Source organism: Halichoerus grypus, chromosome 7 (assembly GCF_964656455.1).
Source record: "Halichoerus grypus chromosome 7, mHalGry1.hap1.1, whole genome shotgun sequence".
Taxonomy (NCBI): domain Eukaryota; kingdom Metazoa; phylum Chordata; class Mammalia; order Carnivora; family Phocidae; genus Halichoerus; species Halichoerus grypus.
The window spans coordinates 135200483-135220489 of record NC_135718.1 but is presented as its reverse complement, the minus strand read 5'-3'; the positions used below and the strand labels follow the sequence as shown (position 1 = coordinate 135220489).

At 33.1% G+C, this 20007-nt stretch overlaps 1 protein-coding gene across 3 annotated transcripts in view; it reads left to right on the top strand.

Annotated features, from left to right (window-relative positions):
* The window catches only part of CDC73 (cell division cycle 73), a 123749-nt gene that overhangs the window by 25516 nt on the left and 78226 nt on the right, over nt 1–20007 (top strand). For all 3 annotated transcript variants that reach the window (XM_036084173.2, XM_036084170.2, XM_078078349.1), the window contains exons 8-10: nt 340–438; nt 3135–3213; nt 5078–5142. In XM_036084173.2, coding sequence (XP_035940066.1) covers nt 340–438; nt 3135–3213; nt 5078–5142 — 243 coding nt within the window. The remainder of the gene's footprint in view (nt 1–339; nt 439–3134; nt 3214–5077; nt 5143–20007) is intronic.

The following is a 20007-nucleotide window of genomic DNA, read 5'->3' as shown; positions in this document are numbered from 1 at the left end:
GGAGAAGCCTCTTGTGACAACAAATCTCATTTTTATTTCAGTAACTTGTTTCCTAGCTACATATTTGAATAGATGCAGAATATGAATATATTTATAGCCAATTAAACAGTTTAAGTAAAATAAAAATAAATGAATAACAATATGTTTATAATAATTTGGTTTGGGGATCAATTTTTAGTAGTACTTCGATTTTTATTTGTGTGTATAGTAAAGAACACCTCAGTGATGTAGTAGGGAAGAACTAATAGGAAAAAAAAGTCTGAAATTGTTTATTAAACAAACTTACTGTCTTGAATACTTAATTTTAAGTGGGCTAATTAAGATCCATTTATATTTTAGAATTTTTCCAAAAATATTTTTGCAATTCTTCAGTCTGTAAAAGCTAGAGAAGAAGGGCGTGCACCTGAACAGCGACCAGCCCCAAATGCAGCACCTGTGGTAAGAATGTGTTACTGCTTATGTATTAATTTTAATGAAAATGACTCTTTTCAGTATTGTAATTTTGAAAACATCTCATCTTAAAGTTTTTAAATCAGTAGCTTTTAAACCTTTTGCTGCTTCAATATTCTTGAAATATGTGAAAATCTTCCCCACCATTAACACTTACACCGTGAGATCTCACCTCACACAAGTTAGATTGGCTGTTATCAAAAAGACAGGAAGTAAGTGTTTTCAAAGATGTGGAGCAAAAGGAACCCTTGTGCACTCTTGGTGGGAATGTAAATTGGTGTAGCCACTAGGGAAAACAGCATGGAAGTTCCTCAAAAAAATTAAAAATAGAACTGCTGTATGTACCAGCAATTCTGCTTCTGGGTATTTATTTGAAGAAAATGAAAACACTAACTTGAAAAGATATATGCATCTTCATGTTCATTACAGCATTATTTACAATAGCCACGATATGGAAACAAGTGTCCCATTGATGGATGAACGGATAAAGAAATTGTGTTATATACACACAATTGAATATTATTCAGCCATAAAATATAATGTAATTTTGACTTTTGTGACTACATGGATGGACCTTGAGGGCATTATGCTAAGTGAGATAAGTTAGAGAAAGACAAATACCTTGTGCTCTCTCTTTTATGTGGACTCTAAAAACAAAACAAGCTTTATACAGAGATACAGATAGAGATATAGATGCGGTAGTTGTTAGAGGTGGAGGGTGGGTGAGGAGTGTGAGAAATAGGTAAAGGGGGTCAAAAGATAAACCAACAACAACAGTAACAATTTAAAAAACCCCAAGCAACCAAAACAGAAAAATAAAGTTACTTAAGCAATAATTCTTAGAGACACACTTGGGTTAGAATCTGAAAGGGGCAAATTAGGAAAAGCCCTCTGAGAAGTTGTGTAAAGTAAGTAACAGACCTATTCATTGTTGCTTGGGAGAATCCTTACCATTGTTAGAGATAAAAACCCCTATTACCGTCTATTTTGGGGCTTTTTCTGAAATCATTGGTTATGTGTGACTTCCTGGTGGATATGTTGTGTTTCTCCTGATCACAGATCATTTGGTTCTTTCATGGTACCTTAGTTTTAGCCATTTGGAGAGTTGACTGCCTCACTCATTGAGTTGCCACTTAGGACCCCTCCAAAGTAAATTTCATGTATGACATATAGGCTATATTTAAATTTAAACTCAAACATGTCCTCCAGTTTTGTTGAAAATCCTTCCAGGTAGTTTCATATAAATCAACAAAGGAAATAAACGTAGATAAAATTGTTTTTATGTTATATAGGGTTTTTTTTGAAAGTATATTAAAATTTGAAAGCACACCAACACAGTCTTTGCTTGTTCATAAAATCATTGGTATTTAATTCTTAAGAGGTAGTAGACTTTTATTGGTATTTAGGTTGATACTTTGAGTTGACTTTCCAGCAAGTACTTAAGTGCCTACTCTTGTCAGGCAGTGTGCTGACAAAAATACAAGAGATACCTGCCCTCTTTGAGCTTAAAGTCTAGTAGGACTTAGAGATGAGTAAAAAAAAGTAGTGAGACAAATGTTGTGATGGTAAAACACAGGGTACTTATAATTATGAATTGGTTGATTTGAATAGCAGTTGGTAGGAAACATGTCAGATCTTAAAACAGTTAAACCATTATCCTTGTGATTGAGTTTTTCCTGTATTTCTATAATCATTAAGATACATAAAAATTTTAATTTTGGCCTTTAGCTATAGTGTATACCTAGGGAGCATCTTGAATTAACTATCTTTCTATCTTTTGTCTAGATTAATATGTAGGGTAGCATCCTGTTGTAACAAAATGAAGAGTACTTTAGTCTTTCTGAATACCATGAATTTCCCAAGCAGTTTTGGGAATGTTCTTTAAATATGCTTTTTTAGATTATTATAGACTGAATTTTATTTTTTTAAGAATTTTTTTTAAGATTTTATTTATTTATTTGACAAAGAGAGAGAGCACAAGCCAGGGGGGAGTGGGAGAGGGAGAATCAGGGAGCCCAACGTGGGGCTTGATCCCAGGACGCTGGGATCATGATCTGAGCCGAAGGCAGATGCTTAACCAACTGAGCCACCCAGGTGCCCCAAACTGAATTTTAGATAAATTGTTTGTGAATTAAGTTTACAACATTAGATTGACAACTTATTCTAAGTATCTTAACAAATAACACCTTTATTAGTTTCAGTCTTATCTCGTGCATTTATAATGGGTTTATTTCATAGTTCTCATTTATTTAAATATTAATAACAATTGGGAGAATAATTCTGTTAAAAGGCTCTAAAATGTCAGTTCAGTAAGCTTTGAATTAAGGTTTTTTGTTAAAAACAATTCATAATTGGGGCGTTTATTATTTCATGAAGAAATTTAAGTACTTAGAACGAAATTATTAAGCACACCTATTTTATTTCTCCAGTTTGTAAGAGTTTTGCATTTTGCCTTGATACAAATTTATTTGGAGTCCTTTGCCCTGTCCCTGATAGCAATGGTAATTTTCTACCAGTAAACAATATCTTGAAAATAAGCATCAAATGACTCCCCACTTTTGTCTTATTGGCTATTGTAAGAAAAAAAAGCTTAGAAAATAATACACTTATTGTGATTTTTATTCTGAGTTTTAAGTTAACAATTTAAAATGGTAATATGTAACTCTTAATTAATTTTTCTGCAGGATCCCACATTGCGTACCAAACAGCCTATCCCAGCTGCTTACAACAGATATGACCAGGAAAGATTCAAAGGAAAAGAAGGCAAGTTACTTAATTTTTATATTCCCCTTACTGTGGTGGTGCTGAATGTGAGATGTGTGTGATGTTTACGAGCAGGTGTTGGCAGACATCTGCAGGCCAAGTCTGGCCCAACACATATTATAAATAAACTTTTGCTAGAACACGGTGGCATTCATATATGTATTATCTGTGGTTCCTTGGTGCTGTGACAGTAGTGTTGAGTTGTGACAGAGATTGTGTGGCCTGCAGAGCCTTAAAATACTATCTGGTCTTCTCCAAAATAAATTTGCCAACCCCTGGGGCTCCTAGGTGGCTCAGTCAGTTAAGTATCTGACTCTTGATTTCAGCTCAAGGCATGATCGTGAGATTGAGCCCCGCGTTGGGCTCCGCAATGGGTGTGGACCCTGCTTGGGATTCTCTCTCTCCCCCTCCCCTCTACCTCTCATCCCCCAATGATGGGTTGCGTTCTCTTTCTCTCTCTCTCTCAAAAAAAAAAAAAAAAAATTGCCAACCCCTGGTTAACGGCATGAATTCTGGATCCAGGTTTCCTGTATCACAGTTACTTTTTGCGTGAATTTTGATAAATTAACTGCATTCTGTTTTAATTTCCTCTTGTGTTTCATTGCAGTACTAATTATAGTAGTAGTATCTATCTTTTAGTTTCATTGTGGGGATGAAACTAGTTAATAATGTGTCTAGAATAGTGACTGGTATGTAATAAGCTATCTATAAGTATTTCCTGTTATTAATATTCTGCTTCTCAAAAGTTCAGACTGGAGATTCTATATATCAAATCATGTTTCTGAAATTATAAAGCTATACATTGAGAACTTGGGAAGCATAGATTGTAGTAACTATGTGAGGGCTTATTTGGGGGTAGCTTACATGGTATACTGGCTAATGCAGTAGTGAACCATTTCCATGTTATTGTGGTGGTTAGTGAAGTACACTAATGTCGTTGTAATTTTTCTTGGGATCTTCATTTATCTTGATTTGTGGAAAAAGATGAGGTAGAAGCAACTGAAAGTTTAACTTTTATGATTTTTTTTCTGCATAATCTGAAATCTCCACTTCAGTTTACAACATTAGATTGACAACTTATTCTAATTTCTACATGCTGTAGAAATACAGTGGTTCATTCTTTTATTCATTGCAGTGTTTTTCTTGTGGAATGAATTATGTAAAGTAGGGTTTGGCAGATTACAGCTCACAGACCAAATCCGATCCTCTGTGGGCCAAATCAGATCATGCCCATTTGTTTATATATTTTGTTTATCTTGCTTTTGCACTGTACCTGCAAAATCAGTAGTTGTGATAGAGACATATAGCTTGCAATGTGTAAAATATTTAATGTATTTGTATTAATGTAATATGCTTTTACAGAAAGGCATATTGAGACTCTGTCCTGGAACCTTTATCACTATATACAGCATTGCTTTTCTACAAATTATGTAACATATGCCTATGATTGTAATTTTGAAACACAACTTTTTATAATTTAAGGCCTTCTCATGATAGTAGAAGCTTTTAGTGCTAATGTAATTGAGTATTAGAAGTAAATAATTTGGAGGTTATAAAGTATTTTATTCAGTCTAATTTTTGATATTCCCAAAATATCAAAACTTTTGAACACAATTGTAGAAATTAGTCTTAAGCAACTTCTTCTATAAAAAGGCCTCTCTGGCATGTATTGAATATATTTTTGGGACTAGTATCCCTTTTAAAGTTTTTATCTTCATAGGTATGTAATTTAATTTTCTATGTATAGTACATTTGCTGCTTTGTTATACTATTAACTGTCAGATTATAACACAGATTATTACTTTAGGTTTGTTATTGATTACGAAATACATAAAATCTAATAGCAAACCCCCTTTCTTTGTAGAAACGGAAGGCTTCAAAATCGACACTATGGGCACCTACCATGGTATGACACTGAAATCTGTAACGGTAAGTCACTTTGACTGCAGAGGTTCTTTTGTTCGAGGCATTTAATGTGCGTAGCAGGTGTTGAAGAAAATCTTTGTTCTCCATTATTTTCTATTTCAAACGTTTATCTTTAATGACTAATTGTGCCGATAGATCTGTACGTTGATTATTTGATTTGTGGATATCCCTTTTTTTGGTTTAACTGAGTTGAGCTGTTTTGATTAACTTGCAAGAAGGATGGATGCTACCTGGTTAGAGTATTTAATGCCAGTGAGGAGTTACAAGGTCCAATTTGGGAGAATTATTTTCCATACTATCTTATGTTCTTTAAAATGTAATGCCTCATGCTCTTTAAAAAAAACAGATTGTAATGGTTGATGTAATATTTACAAAGTGCATACTTGCCAGAACCAAGTACTTGGATGTCCACAATATAAGCCTTTGGCTCACTTTTGGCAGACTTTCTTTTATATAAATTTCTGGATGTTCTGATTAGGCCATATTTAACACTTAATTTTTATTTAGTCAGTGATAGATAGGACTTGGTAATGTAGAGCAGGAATTCTGTTAACCTTGAGTATTTATATTACAGATTATTATTATACTTTAAAATACTATGTGTATGTATTAGAGTACCTATATATTTTAAAGCTAATACCAAACTTACTTTGTCTTTGTTTACGAATCATCAGATCTTTGAGGACTCAATATGACATGGAATCATCATATATTTGCTGTGATTTTTCAGAATTAAGATATATCTTGTCGTGCTTTTCCAGAGCAGATAGCAAATAAATGTGGAGAATCTGATATTAAAAGTTGACCTTTTTTTTTTCCTGGACTTCAAATTGGAATTGAGTATTAGATATTTTGCTAATACATTTGTTTTTAAGCTGTCATCAGATTTGTTTTTGTATGATTGAAATTGTATATGAGCTCATTAATTCATTTAACAAGTACTTATTGAGCACTTGTGTCAGACCCTGTTCTAGTTGCTGGGACTATAGCTATGAATAAGATAGACAAGGCTTCTGTAGAGGGACGAGTCAGAGAGGCCTCTTAGCAGGTGACTGTTGAGCACACACCTTACAGAAAAGCATTCTGTGGAAGACATTCAAGGGTCAGGATTGAGGCCCAGTAGAGTAATAGCATGAAGGCCGGTATCCACAGCGTAGTGAATGAGGGGAAGGAGGTAAAAGATTAGATAACACTCATCTTATGAGATCTGCCTAGTACTTCCTGACTTCAAAATGTAGCTAATGACTGTAGAATTAAATTTTTAAAAGATTCATTTATTGACATTTTCTTGGGAATAGAACTTGCCCACTGGCCATTCCCTAAGTGAATTATCGTGGAACTATAGTTGTTATCCTTAGGTGACCATCAGGGGGAGTTTTTTGTGGTTGTGGTCATTGTTGTTTTAACTTTTGTCTCATCTGAAATGCCGTGAAATTGGTTTCATTACTGAGCTTCTGTGCAAATAGTAAAATTAGTGATAGTTTTTATAGTGATGCTTTTTACAGAACAGTTTTTCTAAAATCCAAGGACAGCTGCTTAATTAAACAGAGTGATAGGACTCTGCTTCCTCATTAGACTTTGCTTCTAAATATACTTACAAGAGAGACAAATGTAAACAAATTTATGGTGTTTGTTTTTACAGAAATAATCACATAAAGACATTGTGTGGGAATGCTCAAATTGTTGGTACTTTCTATATTTTAATACCCCGTTTGAGTCTCTGTACTGTTTGTGACCTGATTCATTTTAGCAGTTGTTAGAGAATACATGCGGAGGTTTGAACTTGAAAGCTTTGAAGTTGCTCTGATAATTGTTTCTTTTTACTTGAATCTCAAGCTTATGCTTCCAGTGTAATGTTTTTTCCTTGTCTCTTTTCTTTTGTAATTATTACCTATTTATGAGCTTGTGAGTTTCACCAACTTTGTCTTATTCTCCAGTGAAGATTTCTCTTGTGATATCCACCCAGACACACAAAAGCAGTTAAATGTATGTTAAAAGCTTTGTTGCCCAGATGTGACTTCCTTTCTAGTTTACATATGAGCTCATTTTAGGTACCACTGCTTTTCAGGGTTTTGACATGTTTAGTTGATCTACATAGTTACTAAAATTAGTACCAGTCTATATTAGGATTGGTCTATATATCTTTTAAGTTCAAGACACCAGAGTCTTAACTTAATCTTATATTTAACAGGACTCTGGTTAGATATAAGTTTAAGTTAATCAAGTTGTGCAGATGGCTAGAAATTTTTATGTAATTGGTTTTTTGTCTTCATTTGTTATAGAAAAAGGAGTATGTGTTTTGACAGTATTTCATAAGAATCTTAAGTTATTGGAATTTATAAAAAATTAAGGCTCTGGTAGGGTATTAGGTAATATTTGTTTATGAAGATAATTTATAGAAATTCAATATATGAATAGAATCCCAGGTATCTTTAAAGTTACTTGTTTGTATAGTTAAATCTGGTTACCTTTTGACTTAGGCCAAGAAATACAATGGCATAAGACATGGATGTTGGAGTTGCTAAAGGGCTTTTCCGAGTTGGTAGACTTTCCCCAAAATGTGTTAGTTGGGTTGTATAATGTTTAAGAAACACTAGATTAAACAGATTCTGTGGTATAGGAATTTCATCATTTTTAATATATAAATATCTAAATTGGAAGACAAGAGTATGCGCATTTTCCCAGGCTTGTTTGCCCCTTTTCTCCCTCCTTTTGAGAACACTGGAAAGAACTAGAATTGTGTAGAATTAGTTTAAGTGAAACTATCTTAGTAGTTCTGGGTTGGGACTAGAAACCATTTAGTATAGGGAACACCAGAATGTATTTGTATGGATCCCTTTTGTGAAAGGAGCCATCTTAGACAAAGAAAGTGCCACTTGACAGTGCTTTTCATTATATAGAAAAGAAAAGGAGATGATGAAGACTTTTCTATGTTGGCAAAGAACTTACCTGTGGTTCCACTGGAGAAGGAATAAAAAGATAGATCACAGTTCACTCTTGTTATTTGTGAGGGTTTGATAATTGAATTAAGAACTACTTCATTTTAACCTCCCGATCTAGCTTATTAATGTTCAGGTAGGAAGGTCACATAATCTAGCCCCTGTTTATTCTTTTCTTAGTTCTTACTGAATATCATTGACTCTCAGTTACCTTGCTCTCTTCATTTTTGAGGAAACATTTTACACTCTGAAATTGTGCAGATCAAAAGCTTTCCTTTAAGATTGTTCTTTGAGTTGACTCCCAACAGAATTGTAGTTTTTAATAATAAGCCTTTTTTTTTGGGAACCATTTTCCTAATAGTAAGTACAGTTGGATGGATATTCAGTATCTACATTAGAGGTGTAATCATCATCAACTTTCACTATTTAGTAAAATCCAGAATCTCAGTCTCTTAATTTATATAAAGTTACATTCTTAAGCAGGAACACATTTATTAGTATCCTTCCAGCTCCCCTGTTTCATTCTCATTTGGTTGTTAATTAACTTGTTCATCTTTGCTTGGGGTGTTATGGGAGTGCTCTAGTAGCAGTAATGCTCTAGAGTTGTGTCTAGAATCTAGGTTAGCAGAAGATGGAGACAGTTGATTAAGACTTTAGTAATAAACACTCTCCTTTTCCTTCAGCACATATTTTTGAGTGCTTATTGTAATGGTTATTGTGTAGATTTTAAGGGTGCCTATGGGAAATTTTCTTCCCAGAGTTAGATGCAGCCTGTCTGTTTATAAATGCTGGTGCACTGACATCATGTGCCTCTCTTAGCATACTTCTGGGATAATTCATTGTGCCAGTCTAAATGTGGTCCCACATATGTTTTATTAGGCATCCACTGTCATTTAAATTTTATTTTATGCACTAAGATTTAAAATTAAAAGTATGTCACAAAAACAGTCTGGATTTTCAGCTTCTTTTGAAAAGCTTTCTGGCATGACTGGGTACTGGTTCTGTAGTAAGAGTCACACTGATCCAAACAATGACTACCTTTAGCTGGGATGTTTTCTGTAGGTTGCCCATAGGCCTCACTGCTCTATTGTCCTTGATCTATTTATTTATTCACTTATTTATACAGTTGACCTTTAAACCACACTGAGGTTAGGGGTACTGACACCCCCTGCCCCCTGCAGGCAGTTGAAAATCTGCATATAACTTTGACTTGCCCAAACTTAACTACTGATAGCCTCCTCTTGTCTGGAAGCCTTGTGGATAACATACAGTCTATTAACACATATTTTGTATGTTAGATGTATTATAATAATAAAGTAAGCTAGAGAAAAGAAAACATTTAGAAATAAGAGAAATACATTTTTCATACTGTACTATAAAAAAAATCCACATATAAGTGCATTTTGCAGCTCAAACCCATGTTGTTCAAGGGTCAGTGGTACTACCTTCTTAGACCCTACTGGCCTTTCAGTTTGAAATTCTTGATCTAAAGGCAGTGTTACATTGTTAAAGAGAAGGTAATTGGTTGAAAGCACTACGTATTTAAGGGTTCGAACTCAGTTCTGGCTTTGAATCCCAACTCTTCCACTCATTATGCCACTAATGAAGGTGAGATTATTTAACCTTTCATTGAGTGGTCTTGTTTTTATTTTGTAATGAAGATAATAGAACATATCATAGTCTTGTTGAGGACTAAAAGACTATATAAAATGCTTAGCACAGGGAAGACTCAACAAATAAATGATGGTTACTTTTATTATGAATTTATAATTTTATATATAATCTTACTTTGATTTAGGCGTAAATGTAGGCAACTATAGCTTCACAGATATATTTAATATTATGTGTTTAATGATGCCATGTTCATTCAAAGTTATGAAGACTAGTTTATTTAAATGTTACGAAAACTCTTTTCCTCTTTAGTAATTGGGATATTTTTACTGTGGCTGTATATGTTTATCTTAGTGTTCTTTATCCTGTGAGAAAAAATTGCTGCAAAGAAGTTATCATATGGTGGGTAATAACTTAGCTAGGTTAGGCTTTTCTACCTACCTGTTCGGACTTAAATATAAAAAGAAATGAGGGACGCCTGGCTGCTCAGTTGGTGGAGCATGCGACTCTTGATCTTAGAGTCATGAGTTCAAGCTCCACATTTTTGGCGTAGAGCTTACTTAAAATTAAAAAAAAAAAAGAGAAATTTATTTAGATTTAAATTATTTAATTTGATCAAAAAAGGTATATGGGGGGATGGGTGAAATGGGTGGTGGGGATTAAGAGGTACAAACTCAGTTATAAAATAAGTAAGTCACATGGGATGAAAAGCACAGCATAGGAATATATTTGGTATTGTAATACACTTATCATGGTGAGCATTTCATAATATATATAATTATTGAATCACTATTTTTTTAAATGAAACTACTTTATGTGAGCTATACTTCCAATAAAAATTTTAAAAAATTAAAGAGCATAATAAGTATTGGGATTTTAATATGTGGTCATAATTATAAATAAGAATATTACTTTTATAATTCATAATTCTATATTTACATTAGTATATTATTCTGCTTGAATATTATATTGCACTTGAAATAATTTTCAAAACTTGTAGGCTATCTTGGTATTTCAGGCAGCAGGGTGGTACTGTCCTCTGTGAGCCTAAGCAGTATAAAGGTGTACCCCCTAAACAAAACAAAATATTATTTGGTTTCTGTCAGTAACTTGTTCTATGTCTTAAGCTTTTGAAAGTTAATCTTACATGTTTACTACCTGTTACATGAAGTAATACTTAAGTATTAATATTTTGTACAGTTTATTTCTAATATTTGCATTTTTATAGACTTTTCTAACAGTTCATCACTTAGACAATATTTTTTTCTCTGTACTCAAAGCACCTCTCATATCCTTTTTATAGTAGTTTTGCCCTTGTGATTTTTCCAGCTTTTTTTCTTTTTTAAAACGTGCTCATTATAGATCTGGACTATGTCTATTTACAGGGAAGATAAGGTACAAGAGAGAGCTTTCCGTTATGGTTTTTTGGCCTTTTTGTTGCAACAGATTAGGCATCAGTTTTGTTATCTGAAGAATGGTACTATAGTAACTTCTCTGGCATTTGTTTTGAGGTTTACGTGTGTACAGGCATACCTTGTTTACATATTTCTCTTCAGTGCTGTTCAGTTATAGCATTGAATTAATTATAGTTATTGAGGAATATTTTTATATTAAACATAGGTAACATTTGTAAACTTTTTAAACCGAATAATACAGAAAATACCCTCTTCCTCTCCTTTTTTAAGTTAGGTAGTATTTAGACTGAACACTTATTTAGATGGGTGTGTATTAATCTCCTTACACTGATACTCCTTGTGGTGAGAGAGATTAAAATCTAATTTTACCTTAGTATTTTGTCAACATAACATTTGATGCTAATCTGATTCAAGAAAAATGAATTATAAAAACATTAATAGGTGTCAGGAAATTTTAATGCATATAAAGTACATTATTTTTGTAATACTGCTTTTTTGTTTCTTTTAGTTTATGTATTTTATTGAGCTTTATTGAAAATCCATTGCACAGTTAATGGTACTTTTGGTGTAAGCCTATACAGTTAAACTCCATTAATTTAGCTTTGCATTTCTTTAAAGAATAATTATTGGTTTATCCAAAGTGTCTTAGAGATTTTAGTAATACCTATAAGATATCTTTAAAATTAATCTAGGGATGCCTGGGTGGCTCAGTCGGTTAAGCGTCTGCCTTCGGCTCAGGTCATGATCTCAGGGTCCTGGGATCGAGTCCCGCATCGAGCCTGCTTCTCCCTCTGCCTCTGCTTCTCTCTCTGTCTCTCATGAATAAATAAATAAAATCTTTAAAAAAAATAAAATAAAATAAATCTACTCATGACCATGTAGTTAATATAGTCATAGAAGTTCTGAGACTTATTTTTGAAAGAAACAAAGTTAATGTTAGCACATATGTCAGAAGTAGTCTAGAAACTGTTGTGTAATTTTTAATAACAATGTTAATGTCACCTTTTTTTCAGTGCTTTAATATTGATCAATGTAAGAACAGGAGAAAATAGAAATCAGTTTGGAAATAGAATATTTTGTTAACAGCATGATAAAAATTTATACTATAAAATTTCATTTTGATTATATAAAATCTTTTAATTGTAATTCCATGTGTCATTATAAATACCTATAGTTATTTATGACCCAGATGTGCACAAAAGCAAACTTTTTAAAAAAATCTCTCTTGGACCTACTACATACAGCATTTTATTCCAGTTTCTATTTACCTTCATCAGTACAACTTCAATCTATTGAACATACTTCATCACTTTTAAATTCTAACTCCTTCTCAAGTATATTTTTAGACTAACTACCATTGTTGTTTAATACAGGCATGACTGTATTTTATATATTATGTATTTCTCTTCATTATTTTGAGGCAAAAGTTTTAATATTTAATATTTCCTTTAATTTCATGACAAACGATTTGAATCAGTTTGTTCATATGAAAAAACCTAGTATATTTAATAACATTCTGTAATTGGATGTTTAGGTAATTCCTTGATAGGTACTTTTCTCTTGGTTGTTGTTGGCAGTTTTAGTTTGCTTTATCATTTCTAGGTCTTCATAAATTGATTTAAATCTTCAGTGAATTTCAATCTTTTATATAAATCCTACATTCAAATTTTATTTTCTTTGTTGTCTTAATTATATTTGTCTTAGTATTCATTGCATTTCTAGTTAGTTCATCCCCTTCCCTTCCCTCTCCCCAACCCTGCCAAACCTCATTTGATCTTTAATTCTAAGTTTTGGTTTCTTTTCCAGGTCTTTTTCTTGATGGATGTTTCTTTTAGTGTTGTTCTTCTTGTCTTTCCTGCTTCTCATGTTCCTCTGTGAGTGACTGTTCCCACGTTCATTTTAAGTATCTGTTTTTAAACTCTTTATTTACTTCTGGTCTGGACAAATCTTAGTATTTAGAAACTAAGTTCTTATTTGAAATTTCAGAGTGGTGCTTTGCTGTGAATAAGTTGAAGACATTCATTTGAAATGCTAAGGAATTAAAGCTTTTTTAAGATTTTTATTTTTGACTTCATTGGAGATAAAAGGCATACCATAGAACTCAGGTAATTGTCTCACTATTGAAGTTGTCATATTTTGTGTTGTCATTAAAAAGCATTTGTTCTTTGCATTTGGATTTTTGCAGTAATATATAAGATCAAAGAGTTATTTTGAAATCAAGTCAATTTAATATTTTACAAAATTTTAATTCAGAAATAACTGATTTAGTATCATCTACAAACAGTGAATTCTGGACACTATCCATCTAATGATTTACCATCCTAAATTTGGTAGATGCTTCAGTCTTTTGGTGTCTTTTTGTCATTTCTGTCTTATACATGCATTGCTATAAATATTCTGGAATTGAATTCCTCATATATTTTAATGTATCAAATTTGAGAACTAAAATTAAGCAGTTCTTTGACCTTTCAGAAGAATTTGAACTTCTGTTATATAGAAGGCTTTTAGTTTTCTTTATTAAAAAAAAACAAAAATTCAGCTTCTGCTATCATTAAAATGTAATTTTATCTTAAAAGGTTATATGAAATATTTCATTGTCCTTAAGAATTGTTGAGTTTTAACATAGAACTGCATCATAATAACCAGCCATTCTGATAGTAAATTTGTGGGTACATCATAATTCATCAAGAACTTTTGTATATATTGTCACATTTTTTTCCCCTACAAAAGTTACTTTAACAGGAAAAATAAACATTAAAAGCTTAATTATTTAAATAAATTTATATTGGTAACATTTTTTTCCTTATCTTGACTAAATGTAATAGATATAATTGATCTAATATCTTCCAATAAATTGGTAGATACCAAGTTTTGGGAGACCCATAGTACACATATGATTTATTTCTAAACATTCAAGAGTCATTATTAGTATTTTTGAAAAGTTTGTATAATATATTTTTTAAAGCTTTATAAATATCAGCATGCTGATGCAACATGCTTCGTTATGGAATACTGGTGGAATTATATTTATATTTTATATTGGAACCCTTTTGTGGATTACTGAAGACCAGTCTATGGTCATATAATCGGGTTCTAATTGCGTTAAGAATTTTCGCCAACAACTTTGTTAGGTAACAGATCAAAGTGTAAATAACTGCTGCTGATGAACAGCGACACAGAAGGTTATAGTCCCTGGGGAAGATTAGTTGCATGTATCCCAGGTTGCCTACTAAGGTGGCATTTTCTTATTAATTTGCTATGGCCCAGAGAAAGTCTGAAAAACTGGGTAATAATACCACGGTAATAATACCATGAGATATTTGTTACTCAAACTTATGAGAGTAGCATTTGAAATGCTAAATGATGATTTATTAATTTATACTGAGGAATGTAATTGCCAAGAATCCCGAATAGTCAACTCCTATATCTAGCACATACGTGTTTGAAGCTCATGGGAGATCATGGTATAAAGATAAGTTTGCACAGTGACATTAAATTATATCCTTCAAGCGTTTAATTGTATTAAAGTAAGACTGCTTGATATTTGCATCTCTTCAATAAAGACAGACCTATTTGCAAGGCCAGGGAACTTTTCTCCTTGGTCACTGCTTAGAGGGGCTTTGTCATCATTTGCCATTGTGACTTCTGTTCTTACTGGTGTGTCTGACTAATTCCAAGTGAATATGATATATTTCTTTAGATAGATTACTGATTCAAGTTTAAGACTTGAATATCTCATTCTCTTCGTTTGATTTATTAAAAAGTATTGATTAGGGACTAGGTCTTTTGAATTTAAGATTCATGATGTAGATATCCAAAGGTTCTGATTTGTCACTAGAGAGAGTAGGCAACGGTAGATGGCCTGGCTAGAAGTCTAGCAGTAGATCTAGGATTAATCCTGTTCAGTTTTGTTGATTTGGAAGGGGACACAAGGAGCAAGAATTTCCTACAGGATTCTGAAAATCACTTATTTCTATCTTCCACTTATTCTCAGAGTGATAAATTAATGAGGTTACTTAAATCCCACTCTACTGATTAATTCAGTAATTTTAGTGCTACAAAGCATTACAATTTAAGTGTTTTCTTGGCATTGTATAAAAGTTATTTAAGATTTAGAATGCAGTCAGAATGAGTACAAAAACAAATATAATTAAAGTACAAATGGAGAAGTACTAATAAGAGTACTGTTGTAGAAGACTATAAATAGATACGTAATCATGCTGTCTTGGGATAAATCTTTTACCCATCTTAATGCTTCTTTGGCATATTTATTTGAAAGATGTGCATATATACATAATGTAGTGCTAAGTACTAAGGATTTTTTAAATAAGGATAACTAATCCTATAGAAAATTTTCCTGATTTTAGTTTATGATTAACTTGGTTATACTTCTTATATAAAATTCAGTTAGACAAATTACCAGAACTATTTTCAGTAATAGGAGAAGGAAGGTATTTTTCTCTTCACACATAAATGAGTACCCCCCCATATAACCGGCCCCCTCATAAATGCATAAATAATTCTGATAAAAATGTGCTTGAAGTATTCGTTGGTACGTTTAAATATGCTAACATTTGTATTTGGTCTGTAATGAAAAACTGCTGTTTTTATTTAAGCTTTTATTTCTTTATGCTGTATTGATTTTTGGTGCTTACCTATAAAAAAAAAAGTCATCTTTTACTCCAGTAGGAGTTTCACATATAAGCCCTGTTTTGCTTTGTAATTCTAGGTTGAATTCATTGAACAATTATCAAGTCTGTAGGGAAAGCTAATTTCCAAAACCACTCAGTGTTTGTTATATAAGCTGAATTCTTAGAAACTTCAGTGTGAAATTGTTTTTAACGAGTGTAGAGAAATGTAGAGTTGGATATAACAAAAGTAATTAATGTAAAGGAATTTGTATGGTTTAAGAGTGTTTCATTATTGCCTTACATTTTCTAGTTTGTAATGATTTAAAAGGCTTAAATGTAATGATTAAAATTGAGGGTTGGCAGACATTTTCTCTAAAAGGCCAGATAGTATATATTTTAAACTTGTAGGCTAATAGGCAGAATCAGAGATGTTAGGTAGGTGCTTACATAACAGGAGATAAATAAAATCTCCACAAATTTTCAATGACAAATATAATAATAAATGAGTAAAATTTTATATAATACTGATCTGCTAATGAGAAGAATGGAATTTATTTTGGTGGCAGGATAACATTTTATGATTCAAAGTTAGTGTTCTGTATCACCAAAATTGATTATAAATGTTCTGTAAATCTGTGAGGCTCGTCTGTAATGAAATTTTATGTATTTCGTCTCTGAAAATGAGTGCTTTCACTCTGGTGAAATTCACACACTGGTGAGTGCTTATATCAGTACATGAGCATGTGATATTAACTGAGCTTATCTGTCACTTGGAAGGTGTTTCTAGAATTTTGTTAGATTATTTTCTTTATATTTGCCTTTTTAGCATGTCATTACATTTCAGATTTATTACTGTCAATTGAAGGTTAGGTGGAAGTTCCAAACTTGCAGTTAAAATTCAAATGTTGCTGTATGGACAAATGTGGGACACAAAGTGCTGTCTTTTGCATTCATTTGACCAATATTTATTGTGTGCCTGCCATATGCTGGGTAGTAGGATAGGTTATGGGGATGCAGTGCAGTGATAAATAGGGGAGGGACAAACAAAATACCAGTGATAAGTGCTTTTTAGAGACTTAAAATAGGATGAAATGATAAAACTGCATTCTTGCTATGTGCCAGTGAGCAGTGCTAATTCATGAGAGGTCTCTGTCTCAAGTACATAACTGCTGTGGTGCAAAGGCAGTCATAGACAGTATATAATGAGTGAGCGTGGTTGCATTCCAGTAACTGTAAAAACTCCTTTATGGATACTGAAATTTGAATTTCGTGATTTTTACATGTCAAGAAATAGTATTATCATTTTGATTTTCTTTTTTCTCCATCTTAAAAATGTAAAAACCAGTTATGGCCTATGGGACATACAAAAATAGGCAAGGGTCTGGATTTGGTCCACTATCCTATAGGTTGTTAACTTTAGGCTTATTTTTTTTTTTCTTTTGCTTGTAACAACTAATTTATTGTCTCAGCTCTGGAGGCCAGAAATCTCAAATTAAGGTGTCAGCAGGGCCATGCTCCCTCAGAACCCTTTGAGGGAATCCTTCCTTGCCTTACGTTAAATTTTTATGAACTGATGTAGAAGGTAATAGTAATTTTTTATACTGAATCAAGCAGTCAGTACTTGAGTTGAATTTTATGGCCTGAGGAATTGATATTTAAATGAATTTTAGGAAGTATGCTATTTAAACACACACATACCTGGCGTAGTCATGAAGTAAGGACACTTAACTTTTAACATTAAATGTATAAGAGTGGAGGCATTTGCATAATGGCTATTATTTCTGTTTGTCTTAGGATATTCAAGAACATTAAATGAAAATTGTTAATGATGGACTTGGATTTTAGACTAACAGCAGTGAGATACTTAAAAGATAAATTTCCTAGTACTGAAGAAATTAAAATTTTATCAATCTGTTATAATAAGGAATTTTTTATTGCTTAAAGCCAAATAAAATGGATTTTTGGTATTTTTTTAAAAGAAAAGTCTCATAATAAAAGAATGTATCAAGTTTTGTTAACACATTCTCCTGGTGTGTGAGAATGTGATATTTGGGGAACAAAGTTATAAGGCTTTTTGCTCTGTCAGCCAGACTGAGAAAACACTTCTGTAGAAAGAGGAGCAGATGATGAGTCTGTTGAGGAGTGAGGAGAGCAGGACAGAGTAAATGGCATGGATAAGAAGAGAGGATTAAAGCCCACCTTCCTGCAGATTGCAGATCCTCCTTAGGGTTCCTACCTTAAATATGCTAAGCTGAAGAGATGTATGTAGCCTATTCCAATTACAAAAAATGGAAAGGTTTCCTTTTCAGTTAGTTACTATTTGGGAATAACCCTGGGAACCATCTTGTATAGTCCAGGTGCCTAACCAAAGCATTCCCCTACCCCCATCCAGATTTTTTGCTTTGTAGCAGACATGAAGATTCCAGTGATCTGGCCCTGCAGTGTTTGTTATATAATGCATTAGTAAGGAAGCACAAATTATCTAGCTATCCTCATCCTTCTCCTACCCTGTTCTTTCAAACGTCAGGTTCTCCTAAGTGTGAAGCCTAAATGTCATCAGTACTTGTTAGCTTAAGACTGTAACTTATTATTTTTCTTAAACCATCACTATTTCTAATGCTATGATGTGCTAGTTCGATCAAAGACTAATTTTCTAGGCCCAGGCAGCTGATAATAATGGCAAATTGTTTTTTTTTTTTTCTTTGAAATGAGCGCTGTTAGACAAAGGAGTGCATACTCATAAGATATGAATAGTGCCAAAGCTGTTTTTAATAATGCTGCTGTCTTCCCTGAACATTGTGGGGGAGAATCCTAGTTAACTCACACCCTCATCAAGTCAGATGACCTAGGTAGTCTAGGGTATCATCAGACTGAAGAAAGGGCATCTTTCTTTACTTGTTCTTCAAACGACAGTGCTTCTTTGTAAATTTTTTTTCCCTTTTGAGTACTTCTTTTTGCAAAGCAATCAGTGGATCCCCTCCCCCCTTAATTGTGAAAAATTACAAAGATAAATATAATTAGAGAATATAGCATATGTTTTTTCTATCTGCCCATCACACAGATTTCTGTAATTATTTTTAAACCATTCTTCATCTGTCCCACATCTCCCTTTTTTCCTGAAGTATTGTAAAGCAAAACCCAGACACTGTTCCTGCATACTTTGCACTTCTGAAAAATACTAAATTCTTTTTACTTAGCCACAGAGGCATTATTGCACATCGCCAAAGAAAATAATTTATCCTCTTACCTATTTCATTTTCCATTTTCTTTAATTTTTTTGAAAAATGTTTTTTGTAGTTCATTCATTGGAAATAGGGCCCAAACAAGCACCAAAAGTTGCATTTAGTTGTTAGGAATAGTGGGTTTTTTTTTCTGTACCTTAGAGATTATAGTCTTTTTTTGTGCCATGGACCCATTTAGTGGACTAGTGAATCCTATGAGCCTATATGAGTCCTCTCTCTGAATAATATATATTTTTTTAAGATTTCATTTATTTGAGACAGAGCAAGCACCAGCGGGGGCAAGAGCAGAGGGAGAGGAACAAGCAGACTTCACACTGAGCACGGGGCCCAACATGGGGCTCGATCTCATGACCCTGAGATCATGACCTGAGCCGAAATCAGAGTCAGGAGCTTAACCAAGTGAGCCACCCAGGCGCCCCTGAATAATATTTTAATGCATAAAATAAAACACACAAGATAAAGAAGACCGATTGTATTGAAAGAAAATTATCAAGAGACTTTAAAAATACAAATTTATAACATGGTAATTTGTGCTTCTCTACTAATGCATTATATAACAAGATCTAGTGACAAATCTAATAAATGCCAGAATTTTAAAGTGTGATGAGCGTACACAGTATTTCAAGATTTCTGTAACAGTTGTAATGTGATATCAAAAGACCTGATTTCTGGGGCGCCTGGGTGGCTCAGTCGTTAAGCGTCTGCCTTCAGCTCAGGTCATGATCCCAGGGTCCTGGGATCGAGCCCCGCATCAGGCTCCCTGCTCGGCGGGAAGCCTGCTTCTCCTCCCACTCCCCCTGCTTGTGTTCCCTCTCTCACTGTCTCTCTGTCTGTCAAATAAATAAAATCTTTACAAACAAAACAAAACACCTGATTTCTTTTGGTGACAAAGTCATGCCAGTGTTAATAGTACTGTGGTTTAAGGAAATGTTAATTTCTATTAGAGGTTGGTGAAAATAAAATTGTAATTTTATTTTTTCCCCATCCAGATTAAGGATCCACAACCCCCTGCTCTATAGTAAAGGTTTTA